At 35.0% G+C, this 21,282-nt stretch overlaps 3 protein-coding genes and 1 non-coding gene across 5 annotated transcripts; 2 read left to right on the top strand and 2 right to left on the bottom strand.

Moving 5' to 3' along the window:
• The first annotated feature begins 5,522 nt into the window (after window positions 1–5,522).
• Window positions 5,523–8,417, top strand: LOC145596079 (elongation factor 1-alpha). The gene is made up of 3 exons (XM_081652510.1): window positions 5,523–5,591; window positions 6,630–7,111; window positions 7,222–8,417. The coding sequence occupies exons 2-3, from the start codon at window positions 6,650–6,652 to the stop codon at window positions 8,101–8,103; spliced, it is 1,344 nt and encodes a 447-aa protein (XP_081508636.1). The 5' UTR covers window positions 5,523–5,591; window positions 6,630–6,649; the 3' UTR covers window positions 8,104–8,417.
• Window positions 8,418–11,552: 3,135 nt separating this feature from the next.
• TRNAP-AGG (transfer RNA proline (anticodon AGG)) lies at window positions 11,553–11,624 on the bottom strand. The gene has a single exon. It is a non-coding gene; the product is annotated as a tRNA-Pro (tRNA).
• Window positions 11,625–11,725: 101 nt separating this feature from the next.
• LOC145595294 (uncharacterized) lies at window positions 11,726–16,658 on the top strand. 2 transcript variants are annotated; one of them, XM_081651678.1, is made up of 2 exons: window positions 11,726–11,851; window positions 15,837–16,653. In XM_081651678.1, the coding sequence occupies exons 1-2, from the start codon at window positions 11,776–11,778 to the stop codon at window positions 16,490–16,492; spliced, it is 732 nt and encodes a 243-aa protein (XP_081507804.1). In that variant the 5' UTR covers window positions 11,726–11,775; the 3' UTR covers window positions 16,493–16,653. The 2 variants fall into 2 exon arrangements, with proteins under 2 accessions (XP_081507804.1, XP_081507805.1); XM_081651679.1 differs by having other exon boundaries at window positions 11,741–11,851; window positions 15,843–16,658.
• A 1,021-nt stretch (window positions 16,659–17,679) lies between these two features.
• On the bottom strand, window positions 17,680–20,939 carry LOC145596078 (elongation factor 1-alpha-like). Its single transcript, XM_081652509.1, has 3 exons — window positions 20,784–20,939; window positions 18,990–19,465; window positions 17,680–18,880 (listed from the first exon to the last, which is right to left on the bottom strand). Exons 2-3 carry the CDS (start codon window positions 19,449–19,451, stop codon window positions 17,999–18,001), a joined length of 1,344 nt encoding a protein of 447 aa, XP_081508635.1. The 5' UTR covers window positions 19,452–19,465; window positions 20,784–20,939; the 3' UTR covers window positions 17,680–17,998.
• Between the last annotated feature and the right edge of the window lie 343 nt (window positions 20,940–21,282).

Raw genomic sequence — 21,282 nt, 5'->3', positions numbered from 1 at the left:
CTCACATGGGTCCATCTTATTTTTCACTCTACCCTTTTAAAAAACTGTTTAGGAGACCGTGAAAATAAAAGTGTAGCAATAAAAATTTGTAACAGTATTAAAGATGTGGACCTTAAGAGATAACTTTGTCTTTGACTCTTTTCTAACAGTATTACTTTAGTTAAGAGAATCAATATTTGTAAATTTTGTCATGAGTGCTTCTTACTAGGCTCATGTAATTTTCCCAAAGTCATGCTTGAGAGAATTAATGTTTGTGTTACCAACATCCTTTCCTTAACTACATTAAAGCTATCTTAGTGTTGATAGATCAAATGATAGTAAGAAGAAGATTAAGCAAATTCAGGAAGGATGTTATGTATGACAATTGTCTGTTGTATACTCCTTATTAATTATAGAGAACAATAAATAATGAACTTTGCTAGTCATAAACTGTTGAAGCTTTAGAGTTTTGTGGATGATGAACACAAAGAGCAAACTTCAACTAATGAGATTTCTCTAAGTATTGTAATTAGAATAGGTGAAGTAGACTTTAGAAGTGGAAGAGTAACCTGCCTATGAAGACTCAAGGAGATTCCAAGGAAACTTAAAGAAAATAAAAGAAGAGTTCCTCAGTGGAATTAACTGAGTCCCCTAATAGGAACATGAAGACAGCAAGTTGAGAAGCTTAACTTGGTCTGCGTTGAAGACAGCAAGTTCCGCAAGAATTTGGCCTGCGAAGTTCTAGTAAGGAGCTGGCCGAGTGGCCGGAGAAGTGAAGACAGCAAGATCTTAATTCTAGACTGCGTGAAGCCCAAGTATCCTTAACCTACAGCAGTTGACGAAACAATCTAAGTTATGTTAAGTTTATATTTTTAAGGTTTGTTGTAAATATGTTAGGTTAGTTTATGCATGGAATTTATTAGAAGCGTGGCAAAGCCGCTTGACAAACTTACAAAAGGAAAGTTTATAAAAAGATAGGTTTTGATTTTTGAAAAGATTTTCTAGAGATTTCATTTTATGAAATCCAGTTTTAAAAAGATAATATTCTTTTCATAAGTTTATCTTAGATAAGTTTTTTAAAAAGATTTACTTAAAACGTGTTTTATGAATTTTGGTAGTTTTATAAATTCTATGTTTTGGAAATCCCTACTTTACATACGAGTGTCTCTTGTACATAAAGTAGAATTCATAATTTGCACAACTTGTGAGTTTATGCGTGAAGAATATGAAGAGAGCTCAATTGTGTAGTTTGCCAAGTCTAGCTTTGTCATATTAGTTTCAGATTCTATGTGTAGCTTTCCTATCACATATTAGAAATTAAGTGTTTGTATTATTTTAGTTTTGGGTGTGTGATTTGTTTAGTGCATACAGATGTGTAGGCTTCTAGTTTGAAGCTGATTGAGAAAGTACTCAGGGAGTACGGAGTGAATCTAAGTCAGGGACTTAGGTTGGGTAGAATAGGGTTCTACTGTGTAGCAAGTTCAGTCTGGAACTTGTGAGTAAAGGCCTGATTATAATAGGTTGTAACATGAGAGTTTGCCCTATTATAGTGAAGTGTTTTGGTGTTTGAAATCCCTTAGAGGGTCGAGGTTTTATTTCCACTTGGGCCCTGGAAGGTTTCCTCGTAAAATCCTGTTTGCATTGCAAGTTTCTTTTATACTACCTCCGTTACAGGTTATGTGCAACGATTTGACATAAAGTAGAGAGGGAAAATGTCTAATCGTTGCACATAACCTGTAACGGAGGTAGTATTTAGTTTTATATTCTGCAAAAGTAGTTATTAGGAACTCACATACAATTCACCCCCCTCTTGTAGTGTTCGTCTCAACTAACATAAACGATTTCAATAGGGACAACAAAGTTTACGTAATTTGTCTGGACTTCTCCATATTAGTGATATGAGCATATCTCATTAACTAGAGTATATTTTCTAAATAGTATTATTATGGGTAGATTTGTGCAGAGAATTGTGCAATGAACATTTCTGGAGTTGAACTCAATCAACTCATCCATGGGAATTGGCACTAAGAGGAATTATCAGGCATTTAGGCCCATCTCAATTGAAAAATGGATGCCCTATGCTAGGACAAAAAAATTTGGACCTTAGATCCATAAATTAAATGAAAATTTGTGTAATTACATTTCTTTTTTTGGTTTTTTTCTCGCTTTTTATAGATGTATTACATTTTGTTTGTTTGGTTTTTTTTGGTATTTAGAGAGCCACAAGGGTGGGGTGAGAATCGATCACAGGATCTCCTAAAACCGGGTGAAAAGCTCTAACCAGTTGAGTTATCTCGCACTCTCTAATTACATTTTGTTTGTAAGTGTCAAACGCTACTATCTAGGCCCTAAATATATTTCAACCTATATAAATAGAAAATAAACGAATTTTCGTCAAATATTGAAAATTAAACAAAAATGTTAGCTAAAAATCTAGTACTTCATACTTCTTATTTTATTATGTGGGATGGATTGTCTTTATGAGAGAAAGATGAACAAATAAAAATAAGACTATAATTGCATCCAAAAAAAAAAAACTAGAATCAAACATAAAATTTATTTATTCATTTAAAAAAAAAAAAAAAAAAAACTTTAAAATAACATTTGAAGAACATTGGGCCTGTTACAATATTGCAAATGTCGAGTTTTTGATTGAGAGGTCCAATTTTCTTGGGAGGCCCGTTCTATGTCCCATATTGGATATGCTATAGCTGGGCTTGGAAATTATTTAACTAGATCTTAGTGCTGTCAAATTTCAAACCGAAACCATTTAATTGCCGAAACGAACTGACTCAAATAAGAACCGAACCGATTAAAAACCGTTTTTTTGAAACCGTAAACTGACCCGAACCGTATGTGAATGAACCCGAAACCGAACCGATCCGAATAATGTTGTACCGTATAAGAACTGAACCCGTTAATGAATCGAACCGAAAAAAAACCGAACTATTTCTAACCCGAAACTGCTTTCAACCTCAAACCGTTTGAACCGGGATAAAAACCGTTTACACCGAACCGTTAACAACCCGCAACCCGTTTGCACCGAACTGTATATATACCAAACTGTTTATAAACTGAACCGCTTGCAAACCGAATTGTTCATGAACCGGATCGCTTATAAACGAATCGGCTACAAACTGCTTACTATAAAGAGAATATTAAAATCAAGTAAAAAGGTGTTTTAAAGAAATTTAATTATGCACACATGTTTACTACCGATCGAGCATCAAAGAATTGAACTAGTTATAAAGTGAACCGAAAAATAACCGACCTAGTTATAAACTAAACCGAAAAAGAACCGAACCAGTTATAAACTGAACCAAAAAAGAACCGAACTAGTTATAAACTGAACCGAAAAAGAACCGAATTGTTTCTAACCCGAAACCGTTCCCAACCTGAAACTGTTTGAACCGGGATAAAAACCGTTTACACTGAACCGTTAACAAACCGTAACCTGTCTTCACCGAACCGTTTATAACCCAAACTGTTTACAACCCGAACCGAATTAAAATCGTTCAAGAATAAACCGAAATCGAATCGAACCGATAATTATTTAAACCGAACTGCAACCGACCCACGAAACACACTTATATCGATTTCAAACCGACCCGATTTAATACCAAACCAATTTCAAACCGAACCGAACCCGAACTGTCAAACCATTTTGACAGTGCTACTAGATCTCTATTGTAGGTTGTATGTCCAAGACCCTAAGGTAGTAGACCTTGAGAACATTTGATTAAACAAATCCACAAATTCAAAAATCATAATCTCTGTCTCTAATCTTTTGCCCCGTAGCCAATTTTTTGGTTATTTTTTAATAACTTTGCCTATATATTTTCATCAATCTATAACAGGTAAGATAGTCATATAGGATCCTGTTGAATTTGTCTAATTATACATTTTATCCAGGGGCGGAGCCAAGGGAGCTGGGGTGGGCCTTGGCCTCCCCCTTTGGTCAAAATAAATATTAAATTTTGCTTATAATTTATATAAGCTTTAGTGTAGAGAAGTTGGTTTTTTCCATGTGATAGTGAACAAGAGGTTAAGAGTTCAAATTTTGCAACTAACTTTTTTTTTTTTTTTGTAAATAGTAAATGTAATCAACGAACTCAATAATAGTTGAGAAATTACACATACATAAATATGATCTTGGCCCCTCTCAATTAAAAATTCTGGTTCCGCCATTGATTTAACAATATCAAATTTTTATAATTTTTACACTTGTATTAATGCAAATTTATATGTTTTAACACACATCTTGAAGACCATAAAAAGTTAAATGGGGCAAAAAAATTGAGACAAAGGGAGTATATAGGATTAAATAGAAAGTTAGATGTTTTAAAACAGGAATTTAGGTTTTAATGATAAAGAAAAATGTACATAGACATGATTTCAAAAGGTTGACACTAGGGCCTGTTCTCATACGATTATTTTCAGTTCAGCTCTAATAAGTTCAGTTCAGCTCCTAATTTCATTCTCTTATAAGAAATTCAGTTCAGTTCATTTCAGTCAATAGATTAGGCAATAACTCTAGTCTAGTTATAAAAGTATGTAATAAGATTATTATTATGCATCATTATTGTTTTCTTCTTTCATGGAGATTGTGTTAGCTAGAGTGATTGTTACTTGTTATTCTGTAATATGGATTGCTAGAACCTAGAAATAAAGAGGAAAAAAAAAAGATGAAAGGTTGCTTATTTAAAAAAAAAATAAAAAATGTAGGAGAAGAGGACATATTAGTTTGAGTTATTTTTTCAAGGTAAGGAGATAAAATGATTAATTATTTAATTTTCTTGCATTTTGAGGATGATTGAAGGACGGTGAGAGCCATGTGTCATACTTTGGATTTTTGTTTGTAACGAGTTACTAAATATTGATAAACTAATTTGGAAAAAATGTTTTTCTTGAGCCGAACTGAATTGAACTGAACTGATTGGAGATGAACTGAACTGAGTTGAAATGAATATTTTATGAGAGAGGGAAATTAAAAGCTGAACTGAACTGAATTGATAAGAGTTGAGTTGAACTGAACTGAACTGAATTGATTGAAGCTAAACTGAACTGAACTGAAATTAAGTAATTGTGAACAGACCCTTAGTGTTTTTGTCATCTTGATGACCTGATGTATAACATATTAGCATGTCCTCTTTGACATAAATGACACAATTGTAAGACCCTAAGACTTATTCTAATAAGTATCAGACTAAATTGAATTGGAAAAAAATCCTAAAAAATGAAGAATTGTAAAAAAAAATAATAAAAATCACTAAGATATATTCTACATAAATTCAATTTATTGTAAAAAAAAAATATAAAAAATTCAATTTATCGTAAAATTAAACCTAGCCTTAGCTTGAAGGTAACCAAGTAACCCTAAACCCGATTCATAAACAAGTAACCCTAAACCCGATTCATGAATCTCACTCATTTCATATAAAACGGTAAACCCGAAAAGAAGCCCAAGGCCCAACGGCATGAGCGCCTTTCTTCTTTGTGAATGCCACCACTATAAATTGACCTCTAACGTTAACCCTATTTCACTTCTGTCTCTCTTTCAATTCTCTCTCTCATTTCTCTACTGCGGCTAGGGTTTACCAATCTTCTCTCAGGTCTATTTCTCTCTCCTCCTTTTCAACTTCATGCTTAATTTGCAGAAAACTTCATCTCTGTTATTAGATTCATGTTCTTCATTGTTTGATTGATTGTTTTTCTTGGTTTAATCATGTTTGACCTCAATTTTTTGATTAAAAAGTTGTTGATTAGTGATAAAATTACTCGTTTTTACTCTTAATATGTGGTAAATTTGATTTTCTGTGTTGATATTCGTCGTTTGTTGCTGAATTGTTGTTGTGTTTGTTGATTTTCTTATGTAATAGTGATTTGTTGAGGTGCATGTATTGTAGTTTAAAATTGTTTAGATCAATGCGTTGAAGATGATGTTCATAAGGCTAAGTTCCTCTGTAAATCGATGATTTAACAGAGTATTCAGATTTGGTTGCTCCGATTAGTGAATGTGTTTCTGGAATATTGATTTTGAGGAAGTTCGAATAGATTGATATTATTAAATGTATATTTTGCTTATAGTAGAACAAATTTACATGTTCTCAAATTTGAATGCTTTTATGTAATCACCTTATACTTGAGATTAATCAAATCAGGATTAACTACTTTGGACAATGTACCTTATCCTAATAAGTCTTAGTTTGTAATTGTAAAGGCATGATTTGATTGTGGATTGGTAGTGCTCATGAGACATGTAATGTGATCCTCATGAGCCAACTATTGATTCATAATGAACTAGTAATATGGTCAGGATAGCTCAGGGGTAGAGCAAGGGGTATTTAATCCTCTGGTCACCAGTTCGAATCTGGTTCCTGGCGCATGATATTTCTTCGGACTTTTTTCATAGATTATATATAGTTAGACTATGAGATTGGTTTGGATCTTGATAATAATTTCTTTTGTTTGTAATATAGTGTAATATGCATCTGTTCTATGCTATAATTGTTCCTGAGATGCTACAATGTTGGTACAGGGTGATTAATTACATCTGAATATGTTATTTGTTGGTTAAGGCTTTGATTGATTGATTGAATGTGTTATTTGTTGCTTGTTTATTGCCTTCTAAGTTTTTGTTCTTCCTACAGATCTAGATTAAAAGGTTACCATGGGTAAGGAAAAGATTCATATCAGTTTGGTGGTCATTGGCCACGTCGACTCTGGAAAGTCGACCACCACTGGTCACTTGATCTACAAGCTTGGTGGTATTGACAAGCGTGTGATCGAGAGATTTGAGAAGGAAGCTGCTGAGATGAACAAGAGGTCCTTCAAGTACGCATGGGTGCTCGACAAACTTAAGGCCGAGCGTGAACGTGGTATTACCATCGATATTGCCTTGTGGAAGTTTGAGACCAACAAGTACTACTGTACTGTCATCGATGCCCCCGGACATCGTGACTTTATCAAGAACATGATTACTGGTACCTCCCAGGCTGATTGTGCTATCCTCATTATCGACTCCACCACTGGAGGTTTTGAGGCTGGTATCTCCAAGGATGGTCAGACTCGTGAGCACGCTCTTCTTGCCTTCACCCTTGGTGTCAAGCAGATGATCTGTTGTTGTAACAAGGTATAAATTAACTCTGTTTTGTTGTTATGCAGTATAATAAGTCCTATGATTTAGTTTGTTTTAGTTTTCATTGTTTGCACTAATCTGATAACGCCTTGTTTTCTATATAGATGGATGCCACCACCCCCAAGTACTCAAAGGGTAGGTACGAAGAAATCGTCAAGGAAGTTTCCTCATACCTCAAGAAGGTTGGTTACAACCCAGACAAAATCCCATTCGTTCCCATCTCCGGGTTTGAGGGTGACAACATGATTGAGAGGTCCACCAACCTAGACTGGTACAAGGGACCAACCCTTCTTGAGGCTCTTGACTTGATCAACGAGCCAAAGAGGCCCTCAGACAAGCCCCTCCGTCTTCCACTTCAGGATGTCTACAAGATTGGAGGTATTGGAACGGTGCCAGTGGGACGTGTTGAGACTGGTGTGTTGAAGCCTGGTATGCTTGTTACCTTCGGTCCCACTGGACTGACCACTGAAGTCAAGTCAGTTGAGATGCACCACGAGTCCCTTCCAGAGGCTCTTCCCGGTGACAACGTTGGGTTCAATGTTAAGAATGTTGCTGTCAAGGATCTCAAGCGTGGTTTCGTTGCTTCTGACTCCAAGAACGACCCTGCTAAGGAGGCAGCCAACTTCACTGCCCAGGTCATCATCATGAACCACCCTGGTCAAATTGGAAACGGTTACGCTCCAGTGTTGGATTGCCACACTTCTCACATTGCTGTTAAGTTTGCTGAGCTTGTTACCAAGATCGACAGGCGTTCAGGTAAGGAGATTGAGAAGGAGCCTAAGTTCTTGAAGAATGGTGACGCCGGTATGGTTAAGATGATTCCCACCAAGCCTATGGTGGTGGAGACTTTCGCTGAGTACCCACCCCTTGGTCGTTTTGCCGTGAGGGACATGAGGCAGACTGTTGCTGTTGGTGTCATCAAGAATGTTGAGAAGAAGGACCCAACTGGCGCCAAGGTGACCAAGGCTGCTTTGAAGAAGAAGTGAACAGATTTTTCATCATTTGAGACAGATAATTGCTGTTATGAGTATACAAACTTGTTTTCTATCAGTAGTTGCTTTGTGTTTTGTTTAGACTTGTTTTCTTTGTGTCTAAAACTTTTGTCGTCAGCGTCTTCCGGCACTTGTTCTCAGTATTGGGTGTTGGATCGACGGTGGCATGATTTTGGTCTGCGGCACTTTGTTTCTGTGTTTTAGAATTCTGATGTCATATCCCCTTTGAAGGGGCTCCTTAAAAATTTTCATCTGTTGAGCATTTAATCAAAACTTCATTTAGCAATTTGTATGGTGTTTCTTTAGTATTTCATAGTCATGTTGATTGCTTATTTATAACTTGTATGCTAAGTTATGTGCAGGTATTTGATTTTGCATGATTTAAGAAAATTTTCAATACATTTTATGAACTCTGCAAGACTGCAATATCGTATAAGCAAGTGTAGTAAATATTACTCAGCATTGAAATTGTTGATTGTAGCCGAAATAAATCAGACAAAGATGTAAAACATGTAATTAGACTGAACTCATTGAAAATTTAGCTTTAGGTAGCTTTAAGAACACCCACATTTTAGTTGCCAAAAAAATAAAGAATACCACAATGGTGAGTTCATGGTAAAAAAAAGGAAGTTGCATTAGTTTATACTCTTATGACTTTAGTTTTGCCACTTAATTAAGGGATCTACTTTTCTTTTTTTTTGAAAGTAAAACAATTAATACTTACATGTATGATATGGTTTTCACAACATGTCTATTATATAGTTTGAATAGTTTTGTGATTAAGCTTATTTAGCTAGTATAGAAAATCAAAAGGTAAGGCATTGATAAAAGTAGGAGAGAGACTTGTGAAGTGGTTCACCATTGTAAGAAAAACAAGAGGGGGCAAATCAATCAATGTGATTGAGCTTTCGAGGATGAAGGTATTTTCTTTTGTTTCAGCAAAATAGCTACACTTGAAATCTAATATATATATATATATATATATATATATATATATATATATATATATATATATATATATATATATATATATATATATATATATATATATATATATATATATATTTATATAGTAGGCATTTCTCAAGAGCAATCGATGCGCCACATAGGTAAAGGTATTATTTAGACCAATTAAAATTTAGATCTGTATTTTATTTTAAAATTAAAATAATAATTCGCCACCGAAGCAAATATGACGAATAAGATTTAAGAATTTTGACATATAGGTAAAAACAACGAATAGAGAATAATTAAAACTTAAATTATTTTTTAAAAACCAATAATTATCTTCTCACAAAAAAAAATAAAAAATAGTAAGTAATATCTATTTACATATATTGATGCAAATTTTTGATCGCAAATATCTTTAATCTCTCCCTAAAAATATTATAAAAGTTGTAATTTTAATAATGTACTCATCGAGACGAATAAAACTAAATATCATATTACTCCGTAATTTTTAATAGTTCAACAATTATAAGAGACTAACATTTTAAATAGAACGAGTATATTAAATAAACGCATAGGCAAAAGACTTATTTTGATAAAAAAATATAAAAAAATAAAAAAAAAACTATATTTGTCATTTCTTTTTAGAATTAAAAATTTAAATTGTCACATAAGCAAAATTAGTGAATAAGGTTTGGGATTTTAAATTCAAGCGTCGTGTAAAATAAATAAAATAACAAAAGAAAAAAAATAAGTAATATCTTTTTTACATATATGGATGCAATTTTTTTTATCGCAAATATCTTTAATCTCTCCCTAGAAAATGTTATAAAAGTTTGATTTTATTAAATAAAACTAAATTTCATATGACTAATTCCCCATAATTTTTAATAGTTAAACAATTATAAATGAGACTAACATTTTAAATAGAACGAGTATATTAAATAAACGCATAGGCAAAAGACTTATATTGATCAATGAAAAAACGAGATTTGTCATTTCTTTTTAGAATTAAAAATTAAATTTTCACATAAGCAAAATTAGTGAATAAGGTTTGGGATTTTAAATTCAAGCATCACGTAATATAAATAAAACAACAAAAGATAACTTTAGTGTTAATATTAAAAAATTATCTTATGATTTTAGGAATTTTATCCATATATCTAATAAATGATCTTCATAAATATACAAAATTTTGAATTAAATAAAATAATTTACTAAAACCGTGCTTACATCTAGTAACACAATATATTAGGCAAAGTAGTGAGTAATCAGTGACTATCCAACATTATGATATTTTGATTATTCGAATCCTGAATATCCGATTAGACATTTTATTATAATAACAATTAGTAATCTATTAATCCCTCTGTTTCAATTTAATTTGTCTCCTTATTAAGACATATAATATTAGGTGCATTTTTGAAGTGTGGTTAATGATTGGTTATAAATAAAAAATGAGACTCTCTTTGATATTAATCACTAAACTAAAGAAAGTTGCAAAAATCATAAGAGAAGAAAAGTCCACAGAAAGTTGGGAAGTAGTACGCCCTGTTCATGAGGTTTCACCACTGTAGGACCCCGATCATAGTCAAAAGAAGAGCTTGATCCTGGCTCAAAAGGAACGCTAGATATACTTAACACATGCAAGTCGAACGTTGTTTTCAAGGAGCTAGGCAGAAAGAAAAGAGGCTCCTAGCTGAAAAGCTTATCTCGCTCGGGAAGTGAGAAGAGTGTAGAACAAAGTGGCGAACATGTGCGTAACGCGTGGAAAGACGTTGTTTGACGAGCCTGCGTACTATTAGGTAGTTGGTCAGGTAAAGGCCGACCTAGCCAATGATGCTTAGCTGCTCTTTTCGGATGATCAACCACATTGGGACTGAGACACGTGCACACAACCACATTAGGAATGGGACAGGGATAGTTGGTATTTATTTTTAATTGGACTAGAGAGAGTGATTGTGTGAGACCCAAGTAGTTGTAGGAAGAGATAAAATTAGAAAGAATACTAGATCTTTGCCATAATAACTATAAAAGTTACTAAAAAAAAAAAAGAAGTGTTGTAATTTTATTAAAAAAAGTCTAAATAACACGTGGTTCAATTGTAGTGAAACGGAGGAAGTAAAAACACTCCTTCAAAAATACTAATTAAAACAAATGTCACCATAAAATGCCCTTGGATTCATCTCGTTTGTTCTATTTTGTTTTATACATGCTAATTATTAGGTCAAATTAAAAAACCTTGAGTAGCCACTATTTATATACAAATTAAGATTCATCACATTGAATTTGGTTACAATTGTCAATTGTTTCATGTGTAGTATCCAAATATCAAATTTTCATAATACACACTAGTACGTAGTGAAATAGTTCAGTTCAGCTCCTAATTTTCTTGTCTCATAAATTTTTTATTTCATCTCTATTAAGTTCAGTTCAGCTCCAATCAGCTCAACTTAAAGAAAAAGCTTGAAAAAACATAAAAAAAGTAATCTAAGGGGGCATTCCGAGAATTGAACTCGGGACCTCTCGCACCCTAAGCGAGAATCATACCACTAGACCAAATGCCCTTTCTTGTTAACGAAAACGATCTTATATTATATAGATAAATTATTAATGAACTACTGTTATATGTTAACAGGCTAAAACCCTCCCTAAGACCTTCGAAAGAGTTGTCTCCATTTCTCCGATTTACAGAGGAGAGAGAAAGTTTAATCAAAAATGGCGAGAATTGGATTAACCTACTTGATCCGTTGTTCTCAAGCGAGTCATCTCATTTCCAGAAATGTTTCTTCAGGTGAACATCTTTTACCCCTTTTTACTTGTACTGTTTGCTACAAATCTCATGAATGTCTTCATTTTTATTGCAAATTTGGGTTTAAATTTTATTAATTTCTTCATGTTTATGGAAATGATCATGTTATTTGAGTACCCAGTTTGATTTTAGGAACTGGGTGTTGGTTGTATTGTGTTTTTATTCGAGTATGAGTATGAATTAGCTTAGATTAAGTTTGGTAATCGAAGATAGTTGAAGTTTGTTTGGTTTAATTCTTGAAGAATGATTAGTGATAAAGAGTGAATGGTGACACCATTCTGAATTGTTGATGTGCAATATAGATGTAGTACTGTAGTTGATTGTGATATTGGAATTTGGAAATGGTAAATTTTTTTGATAGCATATGCGAGGTATCTTCATCAATGTTAGTATAGTATGATCCTCCGATAAACGAGTGCCTCGAGCCCTCGACTACTTGAAGACTCTTTTGTATTGGATTTATAGAGTTACTGGAAATTAATGAAGTCTATTAGACTTTTCATTTATTGAGATTGGATTTGAAGGAGAGGGAAGTTTACTAATAGCTTGGCTCATTATAGGTTTGAGATAGTTGGGATCCGAAATACAGTAGTGTAGATGTGAGCAAGCTGAATTTGATACAGGATGATTATTCTTGACTCTAGTGAAGAACTGTTTGACTGTTTGTTGGGTGGAATCTCTAACAGAGGGGGGAAGGAGAAAGGACTGCTGTAGAACGAGGTTTCAATTCTGACTAGTTTAGTGAAATATGATAATAGTGGACACTTTTTATAAGTATGCTGTCGCTTTTGTCAAATCATACCATCTCCAAAGGTTACCGGAGTCGCTAAATAATGTGATGTTAATCATTGAATTTGGGTTGCTGCAGTCTGAAATCAAAAGCTATTGGAGTTTAAAGTACAGTTTTGTGCTCAACTAGTCAACATTGAGTTAAAATTCTTTCTCATGTCGCTACTGCATTTTCTGTGTTTCCACTCTCCAATTTGGGTGTTAGTTCTATGAATCTTTTTTCCCATGTTAGTGTAGGTCCATCCTAATTGCAATTATAATTTAAGGGTAATTATGACTACGTTTGATGTGCTTTGCTGAACTCTGTTTAGCATGATTTCTTTTTCTGGATATATCTCGTTAACCATTGAACATGGAGGTTGCAAAGTCGACAGGATATTGCTGTGAGCCACAATAAGCCAGCTTCCAGTAGGAATTGAATTAGTTGATTATGTGTCGCTAGCAATCTTTGAATTCTGTTCTTTGAATGAGAATACCTAATGACTCTAGTAAGTGAGAATTCGATGGCTAAAATCTTATTTGAGTGGTGAGTTTAACATGTTTGTTCCTATAATGTGTAGTTGTTGATTTGATTGTTTCAGATTAAAGTCGCAAATCTTCCATAAACATTTTAATGTGAGCTCTTGTTAAATTCATTCCAATGTTCAAGGGCTTTCCATGTTGATTAGACCTGCTGGCTGACCATTGGCTCTTCTATTGTTGGAGGAATGTTATTAAGGTTGAGTTAGAGAATTTTCCTGAAGTAATATAATGTTAAATAATTTTTTTAAGTGAAAAAAGATTTGTGCTCATCAAAGATGGCATTCTTTATGCACCTTAGCTGTCTTTTGTTAGTTCTTGCCCGTTGTATGGGATCTTTTGTAATGGTGGTGATCTGGTGAACTAGTTGGAATGGAATCAGTTCAGTTCACAAACAAAATGCTCAAGCAACTAAATTTCAGGAAGAAAGATTGAATCTTTGATTAAAATACAAGCCAAAAGTTTCATACAATGGTGGGCCACCACTCTCCTAGGGTAACTTTAGGTTACCAATCTCCACAAAAGATCACTCACTAATTGCCTACCTCATCAATACAGTCCTCCCTTTTTTATATGTACAAGCAATTCCCTAATGAGATACCACTGGCTGCTGGTTTTGTCTTTTGTGAAGCTGTCCTCTTTCTCAATTGATGCCTCTTGGTGTGTATCGGTTGTTGCAGGTGGATTTGGCTTCTCTTCTTTAAAAATAGGCTTGTTAGCATTCCTCTTAGTGCGTTCCTTCCTCCTGGAGTAGGTGAGGACCACTTGAGGGGTCACAGGGTCTATTGCACTAGTGACTAGTTTCATATGCAGGAGTATCTTCTAGATAGATGGATTCACTGGTCTAAAAATTTGTGGAAAACAATGTTGAGGCTTCAGAAGACTACGCTGCCTCAGATCATTAGTGAATTTTTATGCTGCTTCTACCAAGTTGCTTTAAAATGATTCTATATTGTCCTCCTTTCCATTTTAAAGCTAGTCTAGTGTGTTTGAGAAACGAGATAGGTTTAAATTCTGAATATAGGAGTTGGATAGCTACCTGCTTACCTCTGCTCCTAGAAGGCTTGTTTTTGTTTGTATTTTAGGTTGTTAGGGAGTGGAGGATATGCAAGGAAGACAATAACCTTGTTGTGTAGCAAATTGTAGGTGAATAGTTACGAAATTGCATGCAGTGCTATCTCCACATTGGCACAGTCCACATTAGCCAAGAAATCTCTTCCTTCTTTCTTCCCTTCCCGCTTTCTCCTTTTTAGTATGGTTTTCGGGAAGGTAAGGATAGATTATGTTTTCGGTGATACTAGCTTCAACTGCCTCTAAAAGGCACCATCATAATATTCACTCAGTCCCTTCCTAAGTTCCCCGAAAGTTTCCACGCTTGTGTTCGATGCATTAATCAAGGATTGTTGTTGAGTATGAACCAGATTGACATGATGGTAGAAAGAAAATGCTGTGAGTGATGGAGTGATAAAAATGAAAAGTTAACTTCAAATGCAGGTGTGAACATTCTATTGTGTTAACCTAAAAGGCAAGCTTATTGGTATCCTGAAAACTTGCTCACGGATAGTTTTTTCTTTAGTCAAACACGGGCATGCGTCCATTGTCTAAGTATTAGACGTGATTATATTATGATGTTTTCTCTGTTTCTGGTCCAAACCGAAATGCTAAGTGTTTGGAATCATGTCCAAGTGTTAAGAATCCAACATGAGTACTTGTGATAAAATGAAGATTATGAGTATCACAGCATCAAATAAAAATCCCCTACCTCTTCTTATCTTACTCATTGTTATGAGCTTACAATATCATCAACATGATCATAGATTCAAGATGATCAAGCCTTGCTTGCCTTCACAAACCTAGTTTAGCTGCTGTAAGCTTATGCTTGCCTAAACCTATTTTCGGTTGGTTGTTATACATCGACTAGATTTGGAATCCTCATATCAGGTCTTTTCTTCCTTTTGGGTGGACAACTAAATAGCAATCACAACACCTCTTGTTGGGTAGCATTGTAGCACTAATCTACTTTGAGAAATTCTCTGTTCTGACATGCCAACAATCTCATACATTGCTACCACCCTAGTGCATCATTGGCTAGGGAGTTTGGTTAAAACCAGTGCCTCCCCCCTAAAAAACTAATATCCATATTGTTTGTCATTTCCACAAAATTCTCAGGGTAACATGAGGATCCATATGTTGATGACTTTCAGCAAATTTCAGTTTAAATGGAATCACCATCAATTTGTTCTTTGGATAGAAGAGTTGGCTTTGAAGTGTACTAGGGGTTAAGGGACAGGAGAGATAAGAGTTATCCTTGATACAACCACCTCCCCATTTAAAACAAACCTAGTGTATGTTATTACCAGTCTTTTAGCCCTGTTCTGGCAATGTGTGCAATAATATTGGCTGTTTTTTAATTTTCTTGTAATGACATTAATACAGCTGCTCTAAAGTTGAGTGCTGTTATGAGTTATGACACACTATACTCTTGTTTTTTTAATGAGCCCATACTTGGTTGCTGATTAGCTCGCAATTATAATCACCTGGATAAGGTGCACAATGTGACAATATTTCCAAAGACAATCTTTTTACCATCGTATCATATGCTCTTTGGAAAGTCCTTCTAAGGTCTTTCTTGGTGTCTCATAATTGTTTGTTGATACAGTTTCAGGTTATAACAGCATTAGGTCAGAAGCACGAAGACTATACCCAAGTGCAGAATTATATTCTTGCTCTTCTATTCTAACTACTTTCCAGAAGAGGTGGGCATCTCACAGCCCTAAAACACAAGATGACAACAAGATCAGCATAGGACCGCGTAAAGGGCTAGAAGCTGGTGAAGATGGCAAGGATGCTGGGGTGGCCTATTATGGTCCAATTTCATCCACTATCAGGAGAGTCAAGCTTCTCTCTCTTTCCACCTGCTGCCTATCTGTATCTTTGGGGCCTGTGATAACCTTTATGACATCCCCCGAGATGAATGTGATCTTGAAAGGTGGTGTTGCAGCTTCTGTCATGTTCTTCAGTGCTACTACCACTGCTGTCCTTCACTGGTTTGTAAGCCCTTACATTCATAAGATCAGGTGGCAACCCGGTTCTGATACCTTTGAGGCAGAAATGATGTCGTGGTTGGCTACCCCTATTACCAAGACTATCAAATTTTCTGATATAAGGGTTGCAGAGACCAACAGACCATACGTGACGTTCAAAGCTAACGAAACATTCTATTTTGTGGATGCAGACCACTGCCCAAACAAAGCTTTGCTTGCCAAATTGACTCCCCAGAAATCTACTCATGACTCTGCCTTCAAGAACTTGTGATTGAATAGGCCCAACGGAGATTCTGTAGTATACTTTCTCCTTAAGTTGGTTTCTTTGAACAATTCTTAGTCTACAGTGACTTTATTTTAAGTGAGTCAAACATTGAATTGCCTAACAGAGGAAAGCACAATGTCCTGAGGTTTTAGTTTATTATGAAATAATGTGTTTGTATTATTCCAGTATTATGATGTTGAAACTTGAAAGTGCATTGCAATAGGAAAATTTTGCTGATGCGAGATTATTACAAAATTTACAAGATCCAATCTTTTTTTGTTGTCCTCAACTCTTCCCCATCCCTCTGTAGACACTGAAAATATCCAAGTTTAATACATCGATTGTTGAAGCTCAAATTCCAGACAAACTTGAACCCAGTCATTTGAGCTCTAAAATGCAATTTAGATTTAGGAGATAAATTAGCTTTTTAGTTGTGGCTTTGGCTTTCGACTGAATCATCATAAACATGGTAAATGGTGATAAATAACTGTTGAGCAAAAACATTTTTTCTTTTTTTGTGAATAAGCCTAGCAAATAGAATCAAGGAATAATTTGAGGGGTTTAACAGTCAACTAACTTAGCTTCAATTGTAATGAGTTGCAACCATTTATACCAATTGACGCTTCTGCAATTTAAATTTCAAAGATAACGGATGTAAAAAGAAAGGGAAGGAAGAAATTAAATGTATGGATATTTTTTATATACTCTTACTTAAAATTAAACAAATTTTATCAAGGGAACTGATACAATATTTCTAATTTTTAAATTCTAAAGCACTTTATATATTCCCACCTTTCTTCCACATCAATAATTGGAATCATTAAAAATCACATGAATTCATATACTAAATTAGTATATTATCACCCTTTTTTTTAATTTGGAATCGACAAAGTTCCACCGAATATTTAATGCCAAATATCCAAAAGAGTTCGCTCAACTACAATTCCACCACTCGTCATCCTTATTTTTTATTAGTTCTAACTTCTACCTTTCCTACTCACCACTTAGTAATGTCGAGACAATAAAAAACATGCTTCCTATGAAATCAATTAGACATTAAAAAATATTTTCGTAAAAGAAAACCCAAACACTAAAGAAGTAAAGATTAAATAAACAATCTTGATTAATTTATTAGTACTCGTACTTCAGACAGCATGTTAGAAAGAGCTCAAAAATGAAGCATAACAAACACATTAAAACGCAAAAGCATAAGATAATAATATTGACCTCATTAACTCCGGATAACAAAACTTCCGTCTCAGCTAACAGCAAAGTTCAACCACAAATTTAACAAACAGTAGACGATAAACAAGACTGCAGATCATAAACCCGCCACCGGCGATCAAGTACCCAATTCTGAGAATAGGCACTTGATGTTGCTGAAGACACGAGTTTAAAACCCGCAAAAATATGACCAAACAATAAAATAAAGACACTACTAATAGAAATCAAGTCTTTAAAAGAGGACTCCTGATAGCATTTATCATATGCTTTTATTGACACACTAACAGTTCATTTCTTCTTGAGGGCAGCCTTGGTCACCTTGGCACTCGTTGGGTCCTTCTTCTCAACCTGCTTGATGACACCGACAGCAACAGTCTGCCTCATGTCCCTGACAGCAAAACGTCCGAGGGGTGGGTACTCAGCAAAGGTCTCCACAACCATGGGCTTGGTGGGAATCATCTTCACGAAACCAGCATCTCCATTCTTCAAGAACTTGGGCTCCTTCTCGAGCTCCTTACCAGAACGCCTGTCAATCTTGGTGACAAGCTCGGAAAACTTGACAGCAATGTGGGAGGTGTGACAGTCAAGAACTGGGGCGTAACCATTTCCAATCTGTCCAGGGTGGTTCATGATGATGACCTGAGCAGTGAAGTTAGCGGCTTCCTTGGCAGGGTCGTTCTTGGAGTCCGAAGCAACGTAACCACGCTTGAGATCCTTGACAGCAACATTCTTAACGTTGAACCCAACATTGTCACCAGGGAGAGCCTCTGGAAGGGACTCGTGGTGCATCTCAACAGACTTAACTTCAGTTGTCAGTCCAGTAGGACCGAAGGTAACAACCATACCAGGCTTCAACACACCAGTCTCAACACGTCCGACTGGCACAGTTCCAATACCTCCAATCTTGTACACATCCTGAAGTGGAAGACGGAGGGGCTTGTCTGAGGGCCTCTTTGGCTCGTTGATCATGTCAAGAGCCTCAAGAAGGGTTGGTCCCTTGTACCAGTCAAGGTTGGTTGACCTCTCAATCATGTTGTCACCCTCAAACCCGGAGATGGGAACGAAGGGGATTTTGTCTGGGTTGTAACCAACCTTCTTGAGGTATGAGGCAACTTCCTTGACAATTTCATCGTACCTACCCTTAGAGTACTTGGGGGTAGTGGCATCCATCTGTTCAAAGGGTAAGCAATGTCAGCACAAGAATATGAATGAAACCACAATCTAGAACTTAGAAATTTTATAATTCATATACTTCCAACATCAGAAACTGTAATTATACCTTGTTACAAGCACAAATCATCTGCTTGACACCAAGGGTGAAGGCAAGAAGAGCGTGCTCACGGGTCTGACCATCCTTGGAGATACCAGCCTCAAAACCTCCAGTGGTGGAGTCGATAATGAGGATAGCACAGTCAGCCTGGGAGGTACCAGTAATCATGTTCTTGATAAAGTCACGATGTCCGGGGGCATCGATAACAGTACAGTAGTACTTGTTGGTCTCAAACTTCCACAAGGCAATATCAATGGTGATACCACGCTCACGCTCGGCCTTAAGTTTGTCGAGCACCCATGCGTACTTGAAGGACCTCTTGTTCATCTCAGCAGCTTCCTTCTCGAATCTCTCAATCACACGCTTGTCAATACCTCCCAGCTTGTAGATCAAGTGACCAGTGGTGGTCGACTTTCCGGAGTCGACGTGGCCAATGACCACCAAACTGATATGAATCTTTTCCTTACCCATGGTAAACTGTTAACCTGTAAAAGCAGAAACAATGGACAATTAGAACACCGAAAACAAACCACATTCAACTGTAACACAACAAATAATGACCCACTTGGCATTCAACAATCTCAGATAACACATGTTCAATCCTAAAGCTACATAATATAAATATTTGTAAATGACAATCATAGGTCGAAAACAAATTGTCAGTCTTATCTGAAAATGATTGACAGAAGAACAAACATAATATTAAAACAATATAATTAACATCAAATTGAGTCAGAAATTTAATCATATAATAACTCAATGTTATTTGTATTATAATAAAACACATGCCAGGAACCAGATTCGAACTGGTGACTAGAGGATAACAGATCCTTTGCTCTACCAACCTGAGCTATCCTGACCATAATACTATTTCATCATGAATTGATAGTTGGCTCATAAGGATCACATTACATAACTTATGAGCACTATCAATCCACAATAACATCATACATAAACAATGAAATATTAAATTACCAAACAATAACACAAGACTTCCAGGAATGTCAACGATTTATACCTTAGCATACAAATCTAAAGCAGAAAACATGGATTTGAAATATGCAAAAATAAATCATCATAATATTAACACAAATCACAATTTTACAATGAAAATAGGTATATACAGCAGAACATGACCACTTAAAGCTTCATATTTAGGAAAATAGTGGTTATTTTGAAATTCAAGCACTTAATCAACAGATTTAAGCATAATTAACCTAATAAACCACTAAATCTATACTAGACGATGATCAATTAGCATTCATACTTCAGAAAATATTTAATAATATAAAATCCAAGCACTAATCAACAGATTCGCACATTATTAGCATGATCAACTACTAAATCTACAGAACACTTAAATCGACATAAAAACAAACGAATTTAAACATTTTCGTAACAAAATCAAACATTCAGAATTTCAAAAAAACAGAGTCGTCTAAACTGAAGCTCAAATATCACATAAACAGCATCAAATCAACATTACAAACGATCAAATCTCCAGATAAACATAATCAAAGAGCTAAAATAAAAAAATAAAAAAAAAATAAAAAAAAAAAAAAAAAAAAAACAACGATTTACAAAAATTCAAAAATTTTCAATGATTTATAAATTAAAATGAGAATAATCAGCTAAAATCCAAAAACAGAGCAATCGCACCAATAATTCATCACTTAAACAAACAAACCTCGAAAAAAGCAAAATCAAACAATACATTTAATAATCAAACATATAATAATCAAAATACAACAATTGATCAATAAATCTAATGAAAATAATACAACTAGGAAAAGATCGACAAACCTGAAAGCTGCGCAAAAACCCTAAGCGGCAGAGCAGAGAGAAAACAGGAGAGAGATTAAAGAAATGGGAAGATAAAAAATTAGGGTTTCGAGGTGAGGCTTTTGTCAGGGTTTATATAGAGAAAAAACAGTGGTCGAAATTAAATCCATTTCTGACGAAAATAACCTCAATCCCATAATTTAATTACGAGAATATCCTCATTTAACCGACTTAAAAATAATAAACAAAAAGACGCGTGTAAAATGCTGATAAGATGACGACGTTGTGAGTTTATCACGCGCTAATTAATCGCGTGGGTTTAGATTAATCAGGGTTTTTGATTTGAAAAATGTGTGGGAATGCGGAAGTCGTAAGCTGATTGGGCGAAAATAAAGAATAAAGATAGGAAATTGGTTGGGCGTGAAATTAGGGGCGGCAATATTAAAGGGTGTACATTGTATAAATAGTTTTAGGGTTTTTAAGTGAGTTTAAAGGGTGTTTATTTGTGTGTACCACAACT

The sequence above is a fragment of the Chenopodium album genome, chromosome 19 (genome assembly GCF_948465745.1).
Source record: "Chenopodium album chromosome 19, dcCheAlbu1.1, whole genome shotgun sequence".
In the NCBI taxonomy this organism is placed as follows: Eukaryota; Viridiplantae; Streptophyta; class Magnoliopsida; order Caryophyllales; family Amaranthaceae; genus Chenopodium; species Chenopodium album.
This window is presented reverse-complemented; position numbering and strand designations above follow the sequence as displayed.